Consider the following 24,243-nt stretch of genomic DNA (forward strand, 5'->3'; position numbering starts at 1 on the left):
TAGCTTAAGGCTGTCTAAAAACACAGGAGCTCCTAGGACTCCTCACCATTACCCTATCGTCCCTAACATGTTTCGCAACTTGACGTTGCTTTTTCAAAGGTGAACGCGCCGCAATATTCGCGGCTTTTTAAGGCCGTTGGAAACACGCCCCCAATAGGCGTGTGTTGTAATTCAGACCAATGATGTGAGATGAGCTCGTGATTGACGTGTAGAGACGCATCTGAATTCTACTGTTAGAGCGGTTTATTTGATTCTAATTACGAGCTTATTCTTGAATTCGTTCCCAAACCTGATAATAGATAATGATGCAAAAATGGTATAGTAAAAATAGTTAACCTATATGAAATAGTTATTATTTGCCAAATATGTTAACAGAGGTGGCTAATACTATGTTAACCTCAGTGACTCTGTGCATAAGTTTGTATTGTTATGATATACTATTTTCAATTGGCTTATCCTGAGATGTTGTTATATTATTTTTATCATATTGATAGGTCTGATAGAGATAGAATCAGATCTGAGATTGTGATCTGTGTGAAGCCTAATCTCCTAAATATGTGGTATGGAGATAACTATAATGTGAAGTGACGTGTTGAATCGTGATGACAAAAATAGTAAAGAAAAATTGAGATGAAAAAAATTTAATAAATAAAAATAAGAAACAGAACATGGAAAAAGAGGGGAAGTGTTTAAATTATAACCTCCAACCTAACTCAATTAATATGTGCTTAATATTGTGAACATGGGGGATTTATAGACCCCTGAGGGGTGCAATTAATTGTGTACTAATAATTTTAGTCTTATAGAAGAAATGTGAGAAAAAGAATTGTTAACATAATATGGGTGCGTTGATAAATCATGATAAATATCATGATGGGTGGTGTTGAAGTTAGTGCACTAGCACTTATCTAGAAACTTAGTGCATAAGTGTGTTTTAGTGTGAATGAGAAAAATAAGGTTACTAAGATTTGCTGTCTACTTTACATAGACAATCTGTTTTTACAAGAAAGGAGTAAAATTATTTATTTCATTTAATCCATACGGTTGAACTGAATTCAAAAGAAAGATCCATTTGCTCTCCGCTCTGAGTAGGGCATTCTCTACATTGCCACCCCTTATGCCCAAATTTATTTTCTGGATCCCAAAGCATTTCAGATCAGACTGTTTGGAATTGTGTCTTTTCAAAAAATGGCGAGCTACAGATGTCAGATTTTTACCTTCTTGCAGATCTTTAGTTGCATTTTTTATATTCCTCAGATGTTCTTGGAGTCTTTGTCTTATTTTTCTTGTTGTCATACCAACGTATAACAGATTACATTTGCATTGTAAAACGTATATGACTCCTTCTGTATGGCAATTTTCCATGTTCTGTTTCTTATTTTTATTTATTAAATTTTTTTCATCTCAATTTTTCTTTACTATTTTTGTCATCACGATTCAACACGTCACTTCACATTATAGTTATCTCCATACCACATATTTAGGAGATTAGGCTTCACACAGATCACAATCTCAGATCTGATTCTATCTCTATCAGACCTATCAATATGATAAAAATAATATAACAACATCTCAGGATAAGCCAATTGAAAATAGTATATCATAACAATACAAACTTATGCACAGAGTCACTGAGGTTAACATAGTATTAGCCACCTCTGTTAACATATTTGGCAAATAATAACTATTTCATATAGGTTAACTATTTTTACTATACCATTTTTGCATCATTATCTATTATCAGGTTTGGGAACGAATTCAAGAATAAGCTCGTAATTAGAATCAAATAAACCGCTCTAACAGTAGAATTCAGATGCGTCTCTACACGTCAATCACGAGCTCATCTCACATCATTGGTCTGAATTACAACACACGCCTATTGGGGGCGTGTTTCCAACGGCCTTAAAAAGCCGCGAATATTGCGGCGCGTTCACCTTTGAAAAAGCAACGTCAAGTTGCGAAACATGTTAGGGACGATAGGGTAATGGTGAGGAGTCCTAGGAGCTCCTGTGTTTTTAGACAGCCTTAAGCTACCGCAAATTACTGTAGTCAGCCACGGTTTCACTGAATAATGGACGCTCAGATTTAATCATGTGTTAATATATGGTGCTGGTACCGAATATTGTTGCAAGTACTATCCCTCCTATAATAGCTAACTGTAATATGTAAAATACACAAAGACTGAAGAATAGAATTGTGTTTGCGGCTATCTCCTAATAATTTAAAATCTACTTCGAGTTGCTCTGGGTATATAATCACGATACTGCTTGTTGTAAGATAGCTCTATCTTATAAAACCAAAGTGCACAAAGCATATTTAGAGCGCTATTATATTAGCTTTGGGTGAGATTATTAAGTACAGCGTGATCACGTAAGCAGCAGGTTTAATTCCATAGACTCACAATACAAGCGGAATTTTTGTACATCTATCTGCTAAAAAACTCTGGTATCACTGAGAACAACTATTTCTCAGTGTACTACGAAACTACACTATTTAATCACCGGTACACTGTGAGTTATCCAAACAGGTACTCAATCAAATCAGTGACAATCTGTGATGATAGGAACAGATAAACATATAAGATTATTTAAAGGCCGCATCACAGAGAGGCCACTTAAACTGGTATTAAAAGAAACTGTGAGCAGATAAATTTCACCGAAGTTCATTCACAACAAAAAACTATATATGACTCACAAGTCGTGGAATATACTACTCAGGCATATCCTGAACTACAGTTGTAGCAGAGAAACCAAACATATAAAAGTCTATTCAGTTGAACAACGACATACATTGTTTCAATAAACATAAAGTGTATTATAATTCAGTTCGATTATTTATATACAATTTAAAAGCACTTATGCAAGTTAGCTTTTAATACTGTGGAGGGAATAGCCTACACTTTAATCTTCAGGTAGGTAACTGCTAATATAAAAGCGAAGTTAATTTGAACAAGTTAAGGATTTTATTTAGAATCCTAATAATAAGTGGGGTATATATAATCTTAGCTAGAAACAAGCAGAAATACTGAAAATTATATACCCACTGTCCAATCCTAATCAAACTTCGCATAGAAAGATATATTATTATGGAGACATAAAGAATACATTATATACTTAATTCTTATATAAGAATTGGTAACTTTGGACACAGATAATTTGGTGTATTAGATCTCCAGATATAAGTATATAGCAGTCCTTACCCCAAGCCCACATTTACACTAAAGTACTAGGAGCAATAACCTTAACTTGTACTTATTTGCTGACATCAATAAAATCGGTGCTTAAGTGTGATTTTAAGTATATTCCTATTTTAAACGTAACCCAATAAAAGTTATATTTTAATTTGCAATCTGTTTTTCTCCCCTTCCATTTATTCCTTAGGGAATAATTTGTATCATCCAGTTAGATTCAATTTACTTTTAGACCTAGGAGTGCTAGAAGTGTATACTTTCTCTTTCTTTGCTAAATACGGTTTTATACACAGCACCCACATCCTGACTAACTATTGAATAACTGTAGGAATCAAGGTCTCATATGTTAGTAGTGCCATTGGTATCTTTTCAAATTTCAATAATTTCAATACCTGATTCTCAGGCCTCTCACCAATAGAGCACACACAAAATTTAATCTAACTTACCATCATGTCTTCAAAATGGGAGCAAGACAGACAATCTAGACAACGAAAAAGAGAAACAGACCTTAATGATGTATTCAAAAATCCACCCACTAATGCCTCAAATATACAAGATAAAATGAACTCAACCCTCAGGGAAGTACACAAATTAATGTTTAAACAAGACAAGTTATGGTGGAACCATCATTTCTTCGAGAAATATATAGAATTAAAATTAATCCCCAGAGGATTGAGAATACAATTATTCCCAGCATTCGAGTTCCGCAACCCATCACATAACATTGAATGGGAAGAAGCATTGACAGAATGCTCAGGAAAATTGATGAAAATACTCATTAAACATGATAAGGAAGAATATGACTGTTTGGAAATCAAAGTTCAGGAATTAAATAAACAATTAGAAGAATTTGAACCTCTTTCTAATTTTGAGGAAACATATAAACAATATCAAAAGGAACTGGATAAGTATGAAAATGAAATAAAACAAACAAAACAAGGTAAACTAAGCAGGGATAAAACTGACTATGCAAATCAAAAGGTGTATAAATGGAAAATTAGAACCAATACCAACAAAGGGCGACAATCTAGGGTAAACTTGGTTCAAAGTGATGTCTCAGACACAGAGGGAGAAGAATCTGAAACTGCAGAATCAGATGTGGAACCTCAAACACCCAATTTGGAGAGAAATATAAGAATAACAAGAGGAAAAAGGAAAGATTTTTTAGGGGCAGGAGCCTCTTCGAGCGGAGACACACCAGAAGAGGCAGGGGGAAAACCAAAAAGACAAAACAAAAGTCAAACATCAAACAGAACCAACAAGAAAAATTGGAAACCCTATCAAAGAGCTCCCAGCCCCTTCTCCCAAATCAAACTGACTCACTAAGAATTATAAACTTATCACAAAAACTTCTATCGGAAGCGCATACCCAAGTTTTATCCAAAGGCATGTCATTCTGCCCTACACCGAAACTTGATAAATTCGAACTAATTAAAGATGTACACCTATTTGTTCGAAAAATAGCATTAAAAAGAATCTACAGTAGAAACAATACTCAATCAGAACCTACAGAACCAATTTCAACACAAAGCTGGACAGAAGATGAGAGAGAAACTCTAGAAATACTAGAAACTCTACTGACAGAGAATACTCCTGGACAAGATCAATCAGCTGATTCCTTGACAGAAAGAAAATGGCGAGATAAGATAATAAACAAGTCATCTTTTATGCCTAAGATAAATCAATGCCCCCAACTACAGGTGTTCACTGATGTAGTTTGTAATGAAATACTGCAGTTATCAGACAAACTAACTGAAAGAAACTTGACAACTCAGGAACAAAGGGCATTAAATGACATGAGAAACTGGGATGATGTCATCATCCGAAATTCAGACAAGGGGGGAAATATAGTTCTGTGGCCCATTGATATGTACAAAAAAGAAACAGACAAACAACTTAGGGACACATCGTGCTATAAAAAATTAAGCTTTAATCCAAATAAAACATTCCTCCATGAATACATGAATATCATAGAAATGGCTAAATTTGATAATCTACTCACAAACAAAGAATATCAATTTCTCAAAGTGAAGGAACCAACAGTAGCAACTTTCTATCTAATTCCTAAAATTCACAAAAACCAACAACAACCCCCAGGACGGCCAATTGTATCTGGCATTAACAGTCTTACGGAAAAAGCGAGCAGATACATTGACTTCAGACTCAGGAATTATCTTCGTCAATTGTCATCATATGTACAAGACACCACTGATGTCTTGGTTCAGCTAGAAAATGTACACCTATTACCATCTACATGGTTAGTCACGGCTGATGTCGAATCACTATATACCTGTATAAATCACGATCTTGGTATAGAAGCTGTACAGTGGTTTCTCTCTATGGGATCTGAGGAAGACCCAGCTCATGACAGTTTCATTCTACAATTGTTAAAATTCATCTTGACACACAATTTCTTTACTTTTGATAACGGCTTTTACCTTCAAACCAGAGGCACGGCAATGGGCACCGCCTGTGCCCCCACCTATGCCAATCTCTTTCTGGGCTGGTGGGAGCAAAAACATGTGTTCTCAGATGACAATACAGAGGATTTAAATAAAATACCGTTATGGATGAGATACATAGACGATGTGCTCTTCCTATGGGAAGGCACTCGTACAGAATTGGACCAATTCATGGCCAAACTGAATACCAATATACTAAACATCAAATTGACCTATGAAGCAAGCCAAGAAAGCATAGACTTTCTGGATCTAAAAATTACAAAAACAATAACAGGCACATTGGAAACAGATGTCCATCGTAAGAAAACTGCTACTAACAGCTTACTTTTTAGTACAAGTGCTCATGCCCCCAACACAGTAAAAGCGCTCCCCACAGGAGAATTTCTCAGGATGAGACGCAATTGCTCCACTGAAGAGAATTACAAAATAAGAGCAAAAGAACTAACTGAGAGACTAATCTCAAGAGGTTATAGTAAAAGAATAATAAAAAAAGCAGAATTTAGAGCTAAAAATACCATGAGACATGAACTGTTGAAAACGAAAAACAAATTAAAACAGGAACAAGTGAGATTCATCTCCACCTACAATCCTAAAAGCTCTCAAATTCTTAATATTATGCAAAATAATTGGCACATCCTAACCTCTGATCCTATAATCTCTAAAATCGTGGGAGAAAAAGTACAAACTGGCTTCAGAAGAACTCGCAATCTCAAGGACCTTATCAGCCCCAGCCATTTACAGGGACCAAGAACCTTGGGAGCCTTCAAGAAAGGATCATTTAAATGTGGAACATGCAGCACATGCAGCTTCATGGTCAATAAACAAGAAATCACTGATCACTTTGGGAAAATCCATAAAATTGAATCCTACATCAATTGCCATACAGAAGGAGTCATATACGTTTTACAATGCAAATGTAATCTGTTATACGTTGGTATGACAACAAGAAAAATAAGACAAAGACTCCAAGAACATCTGAGGAATATAAAAAATGCAACTAAAGATCTGCAAGAAGGTAAAAATCTGACATCTGTAGCTCGCCATTTTTTGAAAAGACACAATTCCAAACAGTCTGATCTGAAATGCTTTGGGATCCAGAAAATAAATTTGGGCATAAGGGGTGGCAATGTAGAGAATGCCCTACTCAGAGCGGAGAGCAAATGGATCTTTCTTTTGAATTCAGTTCAACCGTATGGATTAAATGAAATAAATAATTTTACTCCTTTCTTGTAAAAACAGATTGTCTATGTAAAGTAGACAGCAAATCTTAGTAACCTTATTTTTCTCATTCACACTAAAACACACTTATGCACTAAGTTTCTAGATAAGTGCTAGTGCACTAACTTCAACACCACCCATCATGATATTTATCATGATTTATCAACGCACCCATATTATGTTAACAATTCTTTTTCTCACATTTCTTCTATAAGACTAAAATTATTAGTACACAATTAATTGCACCCCTCAGGGGTCTATAAATCCCCCATGTTCACAATATTAAGCACATATTAATTGAGTTAGGTTGGAGGTTATAATTTAAACACTTCCCCTCTTTTTCCATGTTCTGTTTCTTATTTTTATTTATTAAATTTTTTTCATCTCAATTTTTCTTTACTATTTTTGTCATCACGATTCAACACGTCACTTCACATTATAGTTATCTCCATACCACATATTTAGGAGATTAGGCTTCACACAGATCACAATCTCAGATCTGATTCTATCTCTATCAGACCTATCAATATGATAAAAATAATATAACAACATCTCAGGATAAGCCAATTGAAAATAGTATATCATAACAATACAAACTTATGCACAGAGTCACTGAGGTTAACATAGTATTAGCCACCTCTGTTAACATATTTGGCAAATAATAACTATTTCATATAGGTTAACTATTTTTACTATACCATTTTTGCATCATTATCTATTATCAGGTTTGGGAACGAATTCAAGAATAAGCTCGTAATTAGAATCAAATAAACCGCTCTAACAGTAGAATTCAGATGCGTCTCTACACGTCAATCACGAGCTCATCTCACATCATTGGTCTGAATTACAACACACGCCTATTGGGGGCGTGTTTCCAACGGCCTTAAAAAGCCGCGAATATTGCGGCGCGTTCACCTTTGAAAAAGCAACGTCAAGTTGCGAAACATGTTAGGGACGATAGGGTAATGGTGAGGAGTCCTAGGAGCTCCTGTGTTTTTAGACAGCCTTAAGCTACCGCAAATTACTGTAGTCAGCCACGGTTTCACTGAATAATGGACGCTCAGATTTAATCATGTGTTAATATATGGTGCTGGTACCGAATATTGTTGCAAGTACTATCCCTCCTATAATAGCTAACTGTAATATGTAAAATACACAAAGACTGAAGAATAGAATTGTGTTTGCGGCTATCTCCTAATAATTTAAAATCTACTTCGAGTTGCTCTGGGTATATAATCACGATACTGCTTGTTGTAAGATAGCTCTATCTTATAAAACCAAAGTGCACAAAGCATATTTAGAGCGCTATTATATTAGCTTTGGGTGAGATTATTAAGTACAGCGTGATCACGTAAGCAGCAGGTTTAATTCCATAGACTCACAATACAAGCGGAATTTTTGTACATCTATCTGCTAAAAAACTCTGGTATCACTGAGAACAACTATTTCTCAGTGTACTACGAAACTACACTATTTAATCACCGGTACACTGTGAGTTATCCAAACAGGTACTCAATCAAATCAGTGACAATCTGTGATGATAGGAACAGATAAACATATAAGATTATTTAAAGGCCGCATCACAGAGAGCCACTTAAACTGGTATTAAAAGAAACTGTGAGCAGATAAATTTCACCGAAGTTCATTCACAACAAAAAACTATATATGACTCACAAGTCGTGGAATATACTACTCAGGCATATCCTGAACTACAGTTGTAGCAGAGAAACCAAACATATAAAAGTCTATTCAGTTGAACAACGACATACATTGTTTCAATAAACATAAAGTGTATTATAATTCAGTTCGATTATTTATATACAATTTAAAAGCACTTATGCAAGTTAGCTTTTAATACTGTGGAGGGAATAGCCTACACTTTAATCTTCAGGTAGGTAACTGCTAATATAAAAGCGAAGTTAATTTGAACAAGTTAAGGATTTTATTTAGAATCCTAATAATAAGTGGGGTATATATAATCTTAGCTAGAAACAAGCAGAAATACTGAAAATTATATACCCACTGTCCAATCCTAATCAAACTTCGCATAGAAAGATATATTATTATGGAGACATAAAGAATACATTATATACTTAATTCTTATATAAGAATTGGTAACTTTGGACACAGATAATTTGGTGTATTAGATCTCCAGATATAAGTATATAGCAGTCCTTACCCCAAGCCCACATTTACACTAAAGTACTAGGAGCAATAACCTTAACTTGTACTTATTTGCTGACATCAATAAAATCGGTGCTTAAGTGTGATTTTAAGTATATTCCTATTTTAAACGTAACCCAATAAAAGTTATATTTTAATTTGCAATCTGTTTTTCTCCCCTTCCATTTATTCCTTAGGGAATAATTTGTATCATCCAGTTAGATTCAATTTACTTTTAGACCTAGGAGTGCTAGAAGTGTATACTTTCTCTTTCTTTGCTAAATACGGTTTTATACACAGCACCCACATCCTGACTAACTATTGAATAACTGTAGGAATCAAGGTCTCATATGTTAGTAGTGCCATTGGTATCTTTTCAAATTTCAAGGTTTAAACACAGGCTTGATTCTAACTAAAGCCTGACAAAACGCCTGAACGTCTGGAACATCAGCCAGACGCTAGTGTAAAAGAATAGACAGAGCAGAGATCTGTCCCTTTAAGGAACTAGCTGATAATCCCTTTTCCAATCCATCTTGAAGAAAAGATAAAATCCTAGGAATCCTGACCTTACTCCATGAGTAACCCTTGGATTCACACCAATGAAGATATTTACACCATATCTTATGATAAATTTTCCTGGTGACAGGCTTTCGAGCCTGAATCAAGGTATCAATGACCGACTCGGAGAAACTACTTTTTGATAAAATCAAGCGTTCAATCTCCAAGCAGTTAGACGCAGAGAAATTAGATTTAGATGTTTGAATGGACCTTGGAGTAGAAGGTCCTGCCTCAGCGGCAGAGTCCATGGTGGAAAGGATGACATGTCCACCAGATCTGCATACCAAGTCCTGCGTGGCCACGCAGGTGCTATCAAAATCACCAAAGCTCTCTCCTGCTTGATCTTGGCAATCAGACGAGGGAGGAGAGGAAATGGTGGAAACACATAAGCCAGGCTGAAGGACCAGGGCACTGCTAGAGCATCTATCAGTGCTGCCTGGGGATCCCTTGACCTGGACCCGTAACAAGGAAGCTTGGCTTTCTGACGAGACGCCATCAGATCCAGTTCTGGCTTGCCCCATAGTTGAATCAGCTGGGCAAATACCTCCGGATGGAGTTCCCACTCCCCCGGATGAAAGGTCTGCCGACTTAGAAAGCCCGCCTCCCAGTTCTCTACTCCTGGGATATGGATAGCTGAGAGATGGCAAGAGTGAACCTCTGCCCACAGAATTATCCTGGAAACCTCCATCATTGCCAGGGGGCTTCTTGTTCCCCCTGATGGTTGATATAGGCTACAGTCGTGATATTGTCCGACTGAAATCTGATGAATCTGACCGCAGCTAGCCGAGGCCAGGCTTGAAGAGCATTGAATAAATAGTTCAAGAATGTTTATCGGAAGGAGGGCTTCCTCCTGAGTCCACGAACCCTGAGCCTTCAGGGAGTTCCAGACTGAGCCCCAGCCCAGAAGGCTGGCATCTGTCGTCACTATAGTCCACTCTGGCCTGCGGAAACTCATTCCCCTGGACCCGAGATAACCACCATAGAAGAGAATCCCTGGTCTCTTGATCCAGATTTAACAGAGGAGACAAATCTGTGTAGTCCCCATTCCACAGATTGAGCATGCAAAGTTGCAGTAGTCTGAGATGTAGGCGGGCAAACGGAACTATGTCCATTGCCGCCACCATTAGGCCGATCATTTCCATACACTGAGCCACTGACGGCCGAGAAGTGGAATGAAGAACACGGCAGGAAGTTAGAAGCTTTGATATCCTGACCTCTGTCAGAAAAATTTTCATTTCTACTGAATCTATCAGAGTTCCTAGGAAGGAAACTCTTGTGAGAGGAGAGAGAGAACTCTTTTCTCTGTTCACTTTCCACCCGTGAGACCTCAGAAAGGCCAGAACAATGTCCGTATGGGACTTGGCGATTTGAAAAGTCGACGTCTGGATCAGAATGTCGTCTAGGTAAGGAGCCACCGCTATGCCCCGCGGCCTTAGAACCGCCAGAAGGGACCCTAGAACCTTCGTAAAGACTCTTGGTGCCGTGGCTAACCCGAAGGGAAGAGCCACAAACTGGTAATGCCTGTCTAGGAAGGCGAACCTGAGGAACTGATGATGCTTTCTGTGAATCGGAATGTGGAGATAAGCATCCTTTAAGTCCACGGTAGTCATATATTGCCCCTCCTGGATCATAGGGAGGATGGTTCGGATTGTCTCCATCTTGAAGGATGGGACCCTGAGAAATTTGTTTAGGATCTTGAGATCCAAGATTGGTCTGAAAGTTCCCTCTTTTTTGGGAACTATAAACAGGTTTGAATAGAAACCCTGCCCCTGTTCCTCTCTTGGAACTGGGTGGATCACTCTCATAACCAGTAGGTCTTGAACGCAACGTAAGAATGCCTCTCTCTTTATCTGGTTTGCAGATAATTGTGAGAGATGAAATCTCCCCTTTGGAGATGAACCTTTGAATTCCAGAAGATATCCCTGGGAAACAATCTCTAGTGCCCAGGGGTCCTGGACGTCTCTTGCCCAAGCCTGGGCGAAGAGAGAAAGTCTGCCCCCGACTAGATCCAGTCCCGGGTCGGGGGCTACTCCTTCATGCTGTCTTAGAGGCAGCAGCAGGCTTTTTGGCCTGCTTCCCTTTGTTCCAAGTCGGGTTAGGTCTCCAGACTGGTTTGGACTGGGCAAAAGTTCCCTCTTGTTTTGCATTAGAGGAAGCCGAAGCTGCGCCACCCTTGAAGTTTCGAAAGGAACGAAAATTATTCTGTTTGGTCCTTAATTTATTGGACCTATCCTGAGGAAGGGCGTGACCTTTTCCTCCGGTAATGTCAGAGATAATACCTCAGGCCGGGCCCGAATAGGGTCTGTCCCTTGAAGGGGATATTAAGAAGCTTAGACTTTGAAGTAACGTCTGCTGACCAGGACTTAAGCCATAGCGCCCTACGCGCCAGAATGGCAAAACCTGAATTCTTAGCCGTTAGCTTGGTTAAATGAAAAACGGCGTCAGAAATAAAGGAATTAGCTAACTTAAGAGCTTTAATCCTGTCTAAGATATCATCTAACGGGGTCTCCACCTGTAGAGCCTCCTCAAGAGACTCGAACCAAAAAGCCGCTGCAGCAGTAACTGGAGCAATGTATGCAAGAGGCTGGAGAATAAAACCTTGATGAATAAAAATTTTCTTAAGGAGACCCTCCAATTTTTTATCCATAGGATCTAGGAAAGCACAACTGTCCTCGACAGGGATAGTTGTACGCTTAGCTAGGGTAGAAACAGCTCCCTCCACCTTAGGGACCGTCTGCCACGAGTCCCGTATGGCGACATCTATGGGAAACATCTTTTTAAAAGCAGGAGGGGGAGAAAACGGCACACTTGGTCTATCCCATTCCTTAGTAATAATTTCCGAAAACCTCTTAGGGACTGGAAACACATCAGTGTAAACAGGCACTGCAAAGTATTTGTCCATTTTACACAATTTCTCTGGAACCACAATGGGGTCACAGTCAGCCAGAGTCGCTAAAACCACCCTGAGCAATAAGCGTAGGTGTTTGAGCTTAAATTTAAACGCTGTCATTTCAGAATCGGACTGAAGTAAAGCCTTCCCTGAATCTGAAATGTCACCCTCAGATAGAAACTCCCTTGCACTGGCTTCAGAGCCTAGTGAGGGTATATCGGACACAGTTATTAAAGCGTCAGAAAGCTCTGTATTTGTTCTAGCCCCAGAGATGTCTCGCTTTCCTTGTAACCCTGGCAGTTTGGACAATACCTCTGTAAGGGTATTAGTCAAGTCATAACTGCCGCCATGTCCTGTAAAGTAAAAGATAGACGTGCTAGATGTACTTGGCGTCACTTGGGCGGGAGTTATAGGTTCTGACACATGGGGAGAGCTAGATGGCATAACCTCACTTTTTTCAGTATGGGAATTCTCTGGTGATAAATCTTTAAAAGCCATAATATGGTCTTTATAGTTTATAGATACTTCATTACATTTGGTACACATTCTAAGAGGGGGTTCCACAATGGCTTCTAAACATATTGAACAAGGAGTCTCCTCTAGGTCAGACATGTTTAAACAGACTAGCAATGACACCAGCAAGCTTGGAAAACACTTTAATAAATGTGAAACAGCAATTAAACAAAAAAGGTACTGTGCCTTTAAGAGAAAAAAACGAACACTTAAACTGCAAAACAGTGTTAAAATGTAGTAAAGACTTCGAAATTTTTACAGTGCGAGTAAGGGACTAAAGCAACATTGCACCCACTTGCAAATGGATGATTAACCACTTAGCCCCCAAACTGGATACAAAAAAACGTCAACCATCGTTAACAGACAGTTACACCTTGCCACAGCTCCTACCTGCCCTCAAATACGATTAGGGAAGAAATAAGCCCTCTATAGTGGTCCTCAGATGCAATAGGACTCCTCTAGGGAAGCTGGATGTCTCAGTCTGAAAGAAACTGTGCAACAGAAGCGCTAAAACAGGCCCCTCCCACCATGCACTCAATGTCAGAGGGGCCTTAAGGAAATACTCCTAGGAGTATTTGACTATGCCATGTGGAAAATTAGGCCCCAACTAAAGACTTATCACCTCAGAGAAAAAACGTCCCATTTGTGCAACATGTAAACGTTTTGTCACCACTTAGTATGAGCATTAACATGAGCATTATCCCCTTTTGCAAGCATGATCCCAGTCGTTATACAATCACTGCATCTAGCTTACCTCAATATACACAAGGATCTGTCAGCATTTTCTGGAACTTATCGCTCTCTCTAGAAATAAAAATACTGAACATACCTCAAAGCAGGTAATCTGCAGACCGTTCCCCCAACTGAAGTTATCCCATACTCTTCAGTTATGTGTGAGAACAGTAATGGACCTTAGTTACAAACCGCTAAGATCATCAATCTCCAGGCAGAACTCTTCTTCTAATTTCTGCATGAGAGTAAAACAGTACAACGCCGGTACCGTTTGAAAATAAACTCTTGATTGAAGGCAAAACTACACTAAATCACCACATATCTCTTTATACTTCCTATCTTGTCAAGAGTTGCAAGAGAATGACTGGAGGTGGGGGTTAGGGGAGGAGCTATATAGACAGCTCTGCTGTGGGTGTCCTCTTGCAACTTCCTGTTGGGAAGGAGAATATCCCACAAGTAATGGATGAACCCGTGGACTGGATACACTTTACAAGAGAAAAACAGTTTACTTTCAACTTGTAATACCAGCGCAATCTGACTAGCACAAAAATGAAAAACCAAGCTGAGTTTGCTAAAGCGTAAACGTAAAATACTGCTCCTGATGTAATCTAGCCCTGTGTATTTAATTTCTATATACCCAGAAATTAGTTTATTTCAGTTTTAGTGATATACAAACTGGCTTAAATGAAAGTCACTATTTACATTTTTCACACTTTGGGACAGAAAAACTCATCGCTGAATGTAAGACTTTACAAATTTCCGGAGCCATGAAGACCTGGCTCCTACAATTTTATTTGTGGTGCCAAATGATTTATAATATTACACATAATTCTATAACCAAAACCTTTTTCATTGCTCTTCAAAATAAGTAGATTTATCCTCAAAATTCTTACAGACGCCTAAAAATATGTCAACCCTGAACTAAATGTACTATAAATATCCTTTAAAATATATTTAATTTTTGAATATAACAACTTCCACATGTTATTTCGGACATATAAATATAACTTTCTATGTAGCATCTTAAAGTGTTTTTTTCCTTTATAGGCAATCCCTTTTTCAGATACTTTAATTATAAATTTAAAAGAACATGAAACCAAATGTTTCTTTTGGGATTCAGATAGAGGATACCATTTTTAAAAAACATCTCCAAATTTCTTCTTTTATAAAAAGGGACTTGAAACCCCCCCAAAAGTCTTTCAAGATTCAGAAAGTGTGTAATATTAAAAAAAAAAAAAAAAAAAAATATTTTATCTAGATATTTCTTCAAAGAATACCATGAGAACAAAGTAAATTTGAAAATAGAAGTACATTTTTTTTAAAAAAATTGTATCTAGTCTAACTCGCATAAGGAAAATCTTGGGTTTCACGCCCCTTTTAAATTTTGCTTCATTTTCATCATATTCTTCATTAAAGAGCATAAATAGGAAGGCTACATGCATGTGTCTGGAACCCTTTGAAAACCCTGCTACAATCTAGTAGTCTTACAAATGTATAACATTGTAAAAAAAATCATTTTTGAAAAGCAGTCATATTGTTCTCCAGACACGTGCACGGTCCTGAGCCTTGATTACCTGCTTTTGAACAAAAGATACGAAGACAGCAAAGTAAATTTAATGCACTTGATGGCTGAAATAACCTGGAAAGTTTTTTTAAAATATTACTCTGAATCATGGAAGAAATTATTTGTATTTCCCGTCCTGTTAAAATCAAGTGATCTTTTCTTTCCAAAGTAAATAATAAATAGATTTTGTAACAATGTAGAGTCAGATTATTATTATTATAAAGACACAAATTACCTCTGCTTTCGATGATAAAATATTTGGGCCCAGTGAGATGCTTGCAACAGTATTTGGCTCGGAGTTTGACACATTGAAGTTGAATGTGTTTGATAGATTAGCACCACTTGCGTGGTTTGTCAAACTACAAGCGGCAGCCTGTTTTTTATTAACAGTATTGCTAACGCAGATGGAATTATCTTCAATTTTAGCCACTTGAAGTTTAAAGGGTTGAGGCAACATTGTATTTTCCTTCTTTACAGTAATGTTCACAATTTTCTGAAGATTGTCCACGTTTGCACTAATTTGTGGATTGTTGGATTTAGTTATTTTATTTTTAGACAGCACTACCTCAACCACCTTATTGGATATATCCTTAATTGATTCAGCATGCTTATGTGTTTCAGAATGCAGAACATTTTTTTCACATGGAACACTGGTTGTTGGTTCTGCATTTTTTGGTTCTGTATTAAAGACATCTGATCCTTTCTTTGCTAACAAATAAATTTTATTGTTGTACATAACTAGAGCATTGTCCTTAATGGGGATGACTCTGGTGTTGACTGTATTGTTGCACACTGGTAAAAAATTTGCAATACTGGTCTCATTTTTTGTTTCAGACAATATCTTTAGCAGCTTTGAAGCAGTGTCATTGGAAGATTTTACTGGAACAAGACAGGCTGGAGACTCTTTATTCTCTTGCACAATCCATTTCATTGGCATTTTTGGTGATGCCATTTTATCACCCACTGGCAGTTCATTAAAAGGTTGTGTTCCTGGTGAAGGCAGAACTTGTGCTCCTCGGTTTGATGTATCATGTTTGAGATATGCTTGCTCCAAGTTCTTGGAAGCCATTGTTTTTACAGTATTGACTGGTGACACATAAATAACTGAAGGGTTGGGCTTTTCCTGTTTTCCACTATTAGGAGTTGCTGCTAGTATTTTCTGCTGGACGGCAAAAGGCAGAGAGGAAGCAGGGACAGTTTTAACTTCAGCATTAGCTGGTATTTGCAGGTGATGTCCTGAAGGTAACATAGGCATTGTTTTTATACTACCTGGTAATGATTTTGAATTGATCATCATAAATGTTGGCCTTGGCGGTGAATTTGGACTTAATGGCACATTCACATGTGATTTCTCGAGTATTACAGTGGTGTTCTGAAGTGGAGAAGTTTTACTGTCAACCACACTTATGCTTTTTGCACCATCTTTGGTATTTCCTGGTGTAGTAATTATATAGTTTCCAAAGTTGGGGTGCGTTAACACTTGTCCTGTTGAAGGTAAAACTGTACTGGAAGCTGTAGGCAGCACAGAATAGCTAGTTTGGTTTTGCAGTACCACTGGAGATGAATTGGAGATGACTGGAGTATAAGTATATGGAATAAGGTTATCTGATTTTGAAACTGGTATCAGTTGTAAAACATTGTTCCCTTGCAGTCCACTAGCTTGAACTACTTGATACACGCACCCTGTAAGGCTAAAAAGAATATGAAGACATAAGATATAGTCAAACTGGAAAGCAAAGGAATACACTAGCAGTATATTGTAGATCAAAACATTAATTGCAACTGTCAAGTTTTATAATATACTATAATTTTACTTAAAAAGTGGCATGCAAAACTGGAGACCTGACTTTATATGAGGAAGGGGTGCATGTCTGAAACATCACAAAGCACAAAGTGATTTTTACCTGAAATCTCAGCAAGTGTGGTATGTTTTGCAATATTTTGATGATATCTGCACCCTGGTGTATATATATATATATATATATATATATATATATATATATATATATATATATATATATATATATATATATATATATATATAAAAAATACATGCACACACGCATAAACATATATACATACACTCACTTTTGTTCGTAAATGTAAAATATAAATATATATATAAATATATATATATATATATATATATATATATATATATACACATATATACACACACACACACACACACATACACACACATACAGTATGTACACCCTGCATTTTTTATATACCAGTACTGCCATTGTTTACTGTCCTCATCTGTATTTGTGCTGACAGGTCTGGCTTTCCTCCGCTCTGTGGTCTGGACATATGCCTCCTGTGGGATGTGGCGAGTCAAAACCGGAGCAAAGAGCATAACAGGCGCTGACACTAGTTGCAAATACCGGACACACAGCCTGCTTTACAGGGGATTTGTGAATGTTGTGTTAGTAATAAACACTTTGCTATGAGGAATAGACTAATAAGTCCCGGTCATCTTGCCACTGTGGCTCCACTGCTCCATGGCTAAGCACCGAGAGAAGCACTAGGAGAGTTTACGGGTGCAGAGTATGAAAGGAAAACAAAGATGATGCCTTACAAATCTGTTCCAGAGGTATTACGATTGAATAGAAACTCCAAAGACCCTAGGAATACTAAAGGAATTCCACTAGTAGCCTTTTGAAGCACATCATACTAAATAAGTCTTCCACGCCTTGTGGTAGATGCACTTCACTACAGGCTGTTAGGGCTAAATTAACATCTCAATAACATCACAGAGCCCTTAATTGGCTAAAAATAGATTCTCAATTGCAATCCCATCAAAGACAAAGGCTGCAGGTCCTGAAGAAAGAAAGGACCCTGCAGCAACAGATACTGTCTGAGAGGCCCTTTAAAGCCAGACCCTGCAGCAACAGATACTATCTGAGAAGAAGATGCCATGGTGAGCAAGAGGACATCTGAAATTAATGCAAATACCAAGTTCTGCAAGGCCAAGCTGGGGTGACTAAAATTACTGACACTCTTTCCTTTGTGAGTCTGGCTATCACCCTGGATAAAGTTGCAAATGGAAGAAAAAGCTACCTCAGCTTGAATGACCACAGAACTACTAAGATTCCACTAGTTCTGAGAGACCACAGCAAGTCACAGTCTGGTCGAACACCTCTTGATGAGAGTCCATTCTCAAGGATGAAGGTGTTTGTGACTCGAAGTCTATCGTCACTAAGGATCTGCAGTTATTTTATGGTTTATGTAAGCCACCGCCTTGACATTATCCCTGTATTAAAGACTGATGAAACTGCCACAAAGATAGGGACTGCTTCCTGATCTAGTCCCCTGGCCTCCCTAACAGGCCAGATTTTGAGGATATCTGAACTAGAAAACAGGTGAAATAACCAGCAGATTAGTAAACATGGTTATTTTACAAGCGGAATGTAGAGAGGCTATGACCCCACTTCTTTAGAACAATGTAGGGCCACAGTGAGGAATTATAGGGGTAAACCTAAAGACAATGAGAATAGGAACAAATCTTTACTACATAACGAGGATACAGTAGTATTTACCATTGAATATTCCCAACATTACAACACGATAGTTAAAATCCTTAAGAAGCATTTACACATATTGGCAGGAGATGAAGTTCTTAAACCTCTTATCAAGTCCCTTAGGTTTGTTCCAAAAAGACCTAAGACGCTGGCTAACTTGCTTGCCCCTAGTTTTGTTAAAAACAATGCCAGTCTGGGTACTCGAGATTGGCTCTCTAAAAAGAGGTAATTACAAATGTGGTAGTAGATAATGTGTTACCTGTTCCCATTTAATTATAGGTGACTCCTTCTCTTCTAGTTTTGATAACAAACAATATGGTATTAAGTTTTATGCCAACTGAAAAAATAAATTTGCTGTATATCTTTTGACCTGTAATATTTGCAATTATCAATATGTAGGTAAAACCTCACGCGAAGTAAGAACCAGATTTGGCGAACATACCAGAGATGTAAAAAACTATTGTAAGGACTCAGCCGTAGCCAATCATTTTAATAGTGTTCACTTTTCACATCTAGCAGATATGACTGTACAAATCATTGACTTAGCTACTATTCCAGCTAGAGGCGGTAATAGACATAAAATCTTAGATAAAAAATAAATATTCTGGATTCTGAAATTAAATACACGCAAACCGAATGGTATGAATAAAGAATGTGATATCAATTATCTAATAGATGATTAAAATTGTCATCTGTTATATAGATATATCCCCTTTGTTTAAGGATTATATTAAATTAAATATATTTCAATTTTTAATAATTTTGTTATGCATTACAATTTTGCATTCTGTGTTTGTTATTTTCTAAATTGAATTATTTAAGATGGTGTCCAGTTATTTAGATGTTTGCACATTTTATTCAACTTTATAATTCTGATAGCCACTAGAGGGCACGAAACGTGTCAGGCTGTTTATTTCTCTACAACCCTGTCTTGTGTCTTGCCAATGACTGTTTGTAATTTTTAACTTTTCCATTAAAGTTTAAATTTTTATTGCACCTTTGGAAGTAGTGCCTGCTCCGTTTTTTGTGCTATGGTTATTTTACATACTATCATCCAAGGTAATCCTGGAAATCTGGCCTGCTGGGGAGGCCTGAGGACAAGTTTGAAAACCAGTGATCTAGAGAGATCTGCTGTGAAAGGTACTCTTAAATCTCGTTCCACTTATAAAGAAGTGACAGATGAAGAGATCTTATTTGATACCTGGCAAAGGGAATGTTAGGCAACCATCAGCCCTATCACTTCAATTCACTGAACAGTAGGAAGTGGAGCTGGTTGTGGGTAGTTTTACTCTGTCCTTTTCCGTTAGAGATAATCTCATGGAAACCGAGTCTAAAATGAATCCCAGAAACCACACGCAAATCTGAGGAACCACAGCCCTTAGGAATATTTATGCAACACCAATTGGTGCATAGTAGATGCAACAATAATGCATCTGTCTTGCCTGCACCAGGAAGTTGAATTAGGATATATAGGAGCGCCAATGGCTTAGATATACCACAGGGAATAAAAAGTCAAAAATGGTCTCCAATAATTTCTATCAACCAAATATTTAATATATAAAACCAATATAATTCTGATCTCCAGAATCATAAAAACACAAAATACATATAGCAAAGCTTAAAATACAATACAATAAATGATTTGAAATACAACAGATAACAGATCCGGTTGGTTAAACTGGATGACCAATATCTAATGTTCCAGTTTTCATGAGCCCTCTTAAAAACCTTCTAGTAGGTACATGGTATTGTTAAATACACGTACAAATAAATCTAGTATTCAATGAATAATATAATATTAGCTTAAATGTTCTTATCGAGGTGATAGGATCACTAATATAGTGATACGAGACCCACTAATAGGTCAACAGTGCATACAAAAATTGCAATATTTAAATCATATGATGAACACCGTGAAAAATCAAAAATAAGATACAAAGTGTTGGATTCCTTAAAGTGTCAAATAAACCATAATGTGGATTTGTAGAATATGACACACAATAAAAATAAGTAGTGAATGTGGTCTTAAAAATCAATAAATCAAAAAATAATAAGATAAAGTGATGGGAAAATGCAGAAAAAATAATATATATAATAACAAAATTAAATGTAAGATCCTACCAATGGGATTTAAACTAAACTGGTACCAGCTAATACCTCAATTCTCCTGATTCAATCTGGGTGATGGACTCGATGGTCCGATAATGCGTTATTATCTTAAAAGCAGTAAACAAATAACACCAGCTATACCACAAGCTGTATACTTATGACAAGCTATAAAAATATATAAACGACATAAAAACAGAGAGTGTGTATAGTTTGGCCAAAACTAGTCCACAAACTCCTAAAGGTGTGTTTCCACAACTTTAAATAACTTAAAATAATGATAAGACAATAATAGTGTCCTTTGAGAGTCTTTTGGTAAATCCTTAAAAGTCTGGTAAAAATCCGGTGAGAGAAATCCTCAATGTGTAGTAGAGTCCCAAGTCCTATTCCTATGTTAAGACAAATACCTCAAAGTTTTTTTCAGTAGCCTCACTCTGTTGTAAAGGGATCCAATCAGGAGGTAAATCCCAGGACATGCAAGGGAGCGTGCATCTATAACTTTATTTCCTTCTTCTGTTTAAGGAAGTGTACTATGAAATCTGTGCGCTGTCGCCCTTCAGATGATATGGCATAAATAGACAGTATTCAGCTTCAGCAACCCTCATAGCATGGCCTAAGCTCTCAGCTAAGAACAACTGGGGCCCCAGTTGTTCTTAGCTGAGAGCTTAGGCCATGCTATGAGGGTTGCTGAAGCTGAATACTGTCTATTTATGCCATATCATCTGAAGGGCGACAGCGCACAGATTTCATAGTACACTTCCTTAAACAGAAGAAGGAAATAAAGTTATAGATGCACGCTCCCTTGCATGTCCTGGGATTTACCTCCTGATTGGATCCCTTTACAACAGAGTGAGGCTACTGAAAAAAACTTTGAGGTATTTGTCTTAACATAGGAATAGGACTTGGGACTCTACTACACATTGAGGATTTCTCTCACCGGATTTTTACCAGACTTTTAAGGATTTACCAAAAGACTCTCAAAGGACACTATTATTGTCTTATCATTATTTTAAGTTATTTAAAGTTGTGGAAACACACCTTTAGGAGTTTGTGGACTAGTTTTGGCCAAACTATACACACTCTCTGTTTTTATGTCGTTTATATATTTTTATAGCTTGTCATAAGTATACAGCTTGTGGTATAGCTGGTGTTATTTGTTTACTGCTTTTAAGATAATAACGCATTATCGGACCATCGAGTTCATCACCCAGATTGAATCAGGAGAATTGAGGTATTAGCTGGTACCAGTTTAGTTTAAATCCCATTGGTAGGATCTTACATTTAATTTTGTTATTATATATATTATTTTTTCTGCATTTTCCCATCACTTTATCTTATTATTTTTTGATTTATTGATTTTTAAGACCACATTCACTACTTATTTTTATTGTGTGTCATATTCTACAAATCCACATTATGGTTTATTTGACACTTTAAGGAATCCAACACTTTGTATCTTATTTCTTATTTTTGATTTTTCACGGTGTTCATCATATGATTTAAATATTGCAATATTTGTATGCACTGTTGACCTATTAGTGGGTCTCGTATCACTATATTAGTGATCCTATCACCTCGATAAGAACATTTGAGCTAATATTATATTATTCATTGAATACTAGATTTATTTGTACGTGTATTTAACAATACCATGTACCTACTAGAAGGTTTTTAAGAGGGCTCATGAAAACTGGAACATTAGATATTGGTCATCCAGTTTAACCAACCGGATCTGTTATCTGTTGTATTTCAAATCATTTATTGTATTGTATTTTAAGCTTTGCTATATGTATTTTGTGTTTTTATGATTCTGGAGATCAGAATTATATTGGTTTTATATATTAAATATTTGGTTGATAGAAATTATTGGAGACCATTTTTTACTTTTTATTCCCTGTGGTATATCTAAGCCATTGGCGCTCCTATATATCCTAATTCATTGTTCCGTTTCTAGACCTATTAGGGGGTCTTCTTTATAGTGAGCAGATATCAGTCCTGGGCGCTGGTTACTTCGTCTTTTTCAAATGCACCAGGAAGTTGTCCGGATATGGCACTAAAGTAATGCCTTGTGGCTGAACTACAATCATCAAAGCTCCTAAAACTCTTGGAACCATGATCAGAAAGACAAGTCTATGGTAGACATGAACTGGCCCTCCTACACTGAAGAGAAAATAGTGCCATTGGTTGTAATGTTGAAACCCTAAGAAACCTGTTAAGAGTTTCAGATCCAGAATAGGCTGAAAAGTTCAGTCCTTCTTTATAACTAGGAACAGACTGGTGTAGAACCCCTTTCCTTGTTTTCTTATAGAAACTGGAGCAATAACTCCCATGTCCTCCAGATCTGCCACACATGAAAGAGTTGCGTGAGATTGAATCAGAATGAATCTATTGCGGAGAAGCATGGATCAAAAACTGATGTTTTATACCTTGGAACTAGATATAATATATAATTTTATAGAGGCAACTGCTTTTAAATGAGGTGAGCAACAAATGCAAAGCCTGAAACCCTTTAGTTTTTTACTTCATACCACATAGGAACAACAACAGTCCAACTACAAAGTGGTAGACCACTCAAACTCACGCTGCTGAGTACTGAAGAACTTAGAGTGTATGAATCGCCTTTCATCTGTTGCATCACTCACTACAGAGTTTCAAACTGCCTCTGAAAGCAGCATCAGCACAAGAACTGTGTGTTGGGAGCTTAATGAAATAAGTTTGCATGGCCAAGCAGCTGTACACAAGCCTCACAACATGCACAATGACAAACAGACCACTACTGGAAACATTCTCTGGAGTAATAAATAACACTTCACTATCTGGCAGACTGATAGAAAAGCTGGGTAGGGGTGCCAGGAGAATGCTACCTACCAGAAAACAGCAGGCCTACTTAAAATTTGGTGAAGGATGGATAATGGTCTGAGGCTGGCTTTCAAGGTTTGGGCTTTACCCCTTAGTTCCAGTGAAGGGTAATCTTAATACAACAGGATACAAATACATTTTAGACAAGTGAATGCTTCCAGCGCCTGACCTCACGGGTGCTCTATTGATTGGATGACAACAAATTCCCACAGACACACGCCAATATCTTGTGGAAAGCCGCCTTCTTAGAAGAGTTTGTTACAGCCATAAAGGCAGGGGGGTCGGGGCTCCATATTAACGCTCATGGTCTGGAATATCCAACAAGCTCACACAAGTGTGGTGGCCAGGTGGCCCAAAAAATCTTAGGATTTCTTTGGCTGGCTCCTAAATGTTTTAAACAGGGCTTGACAAATATGTTAAAGGGACAGTATACTGTAAAATAGTTTTTCCTTTAATGTGTTTAC

General features: G+C 37.3%; 1 protein-coding gene across 1 annotated transcript in view; it reads right to left on the reverse strand.

The window, feature by feature from the left end:
• LOC128654716 (ligand-dependent nuclear receptor-interacting factor 1) overlaps positions 1–24,243 on the reverse strand; it is a 44,262-nt gene that overhangs the window by 15,309 nt on the left and 4,710 nt on the right. Inside the window, exon 3 of the mRNA XM_053708794.1 lies at positions 15,526–16,981. Within this exon, the coding sequence (XP_053564769.1) occupies positions 15,526–16,981 (1,456 nt within the window). The remainder of the gene's footprint in view (positions 1–15,525; positions 16,982–24,243) is intronic.

The sequence above is a fragment of the Bombina bombina genome, chromosome 3 (assembly GCF_027579735.1).
Source record: "Bombina bombina isolate aBomBom1 chromosome 3, aBomBom1.pri, whole genome shotgun sequence".
NCBI classification, from domain to species: domain Eukaryota; kingdom Metazoa; phylum Chordata; class Amphibia; order Anura; family Bombinatoridae; genus Bombina; species Bombina bombina.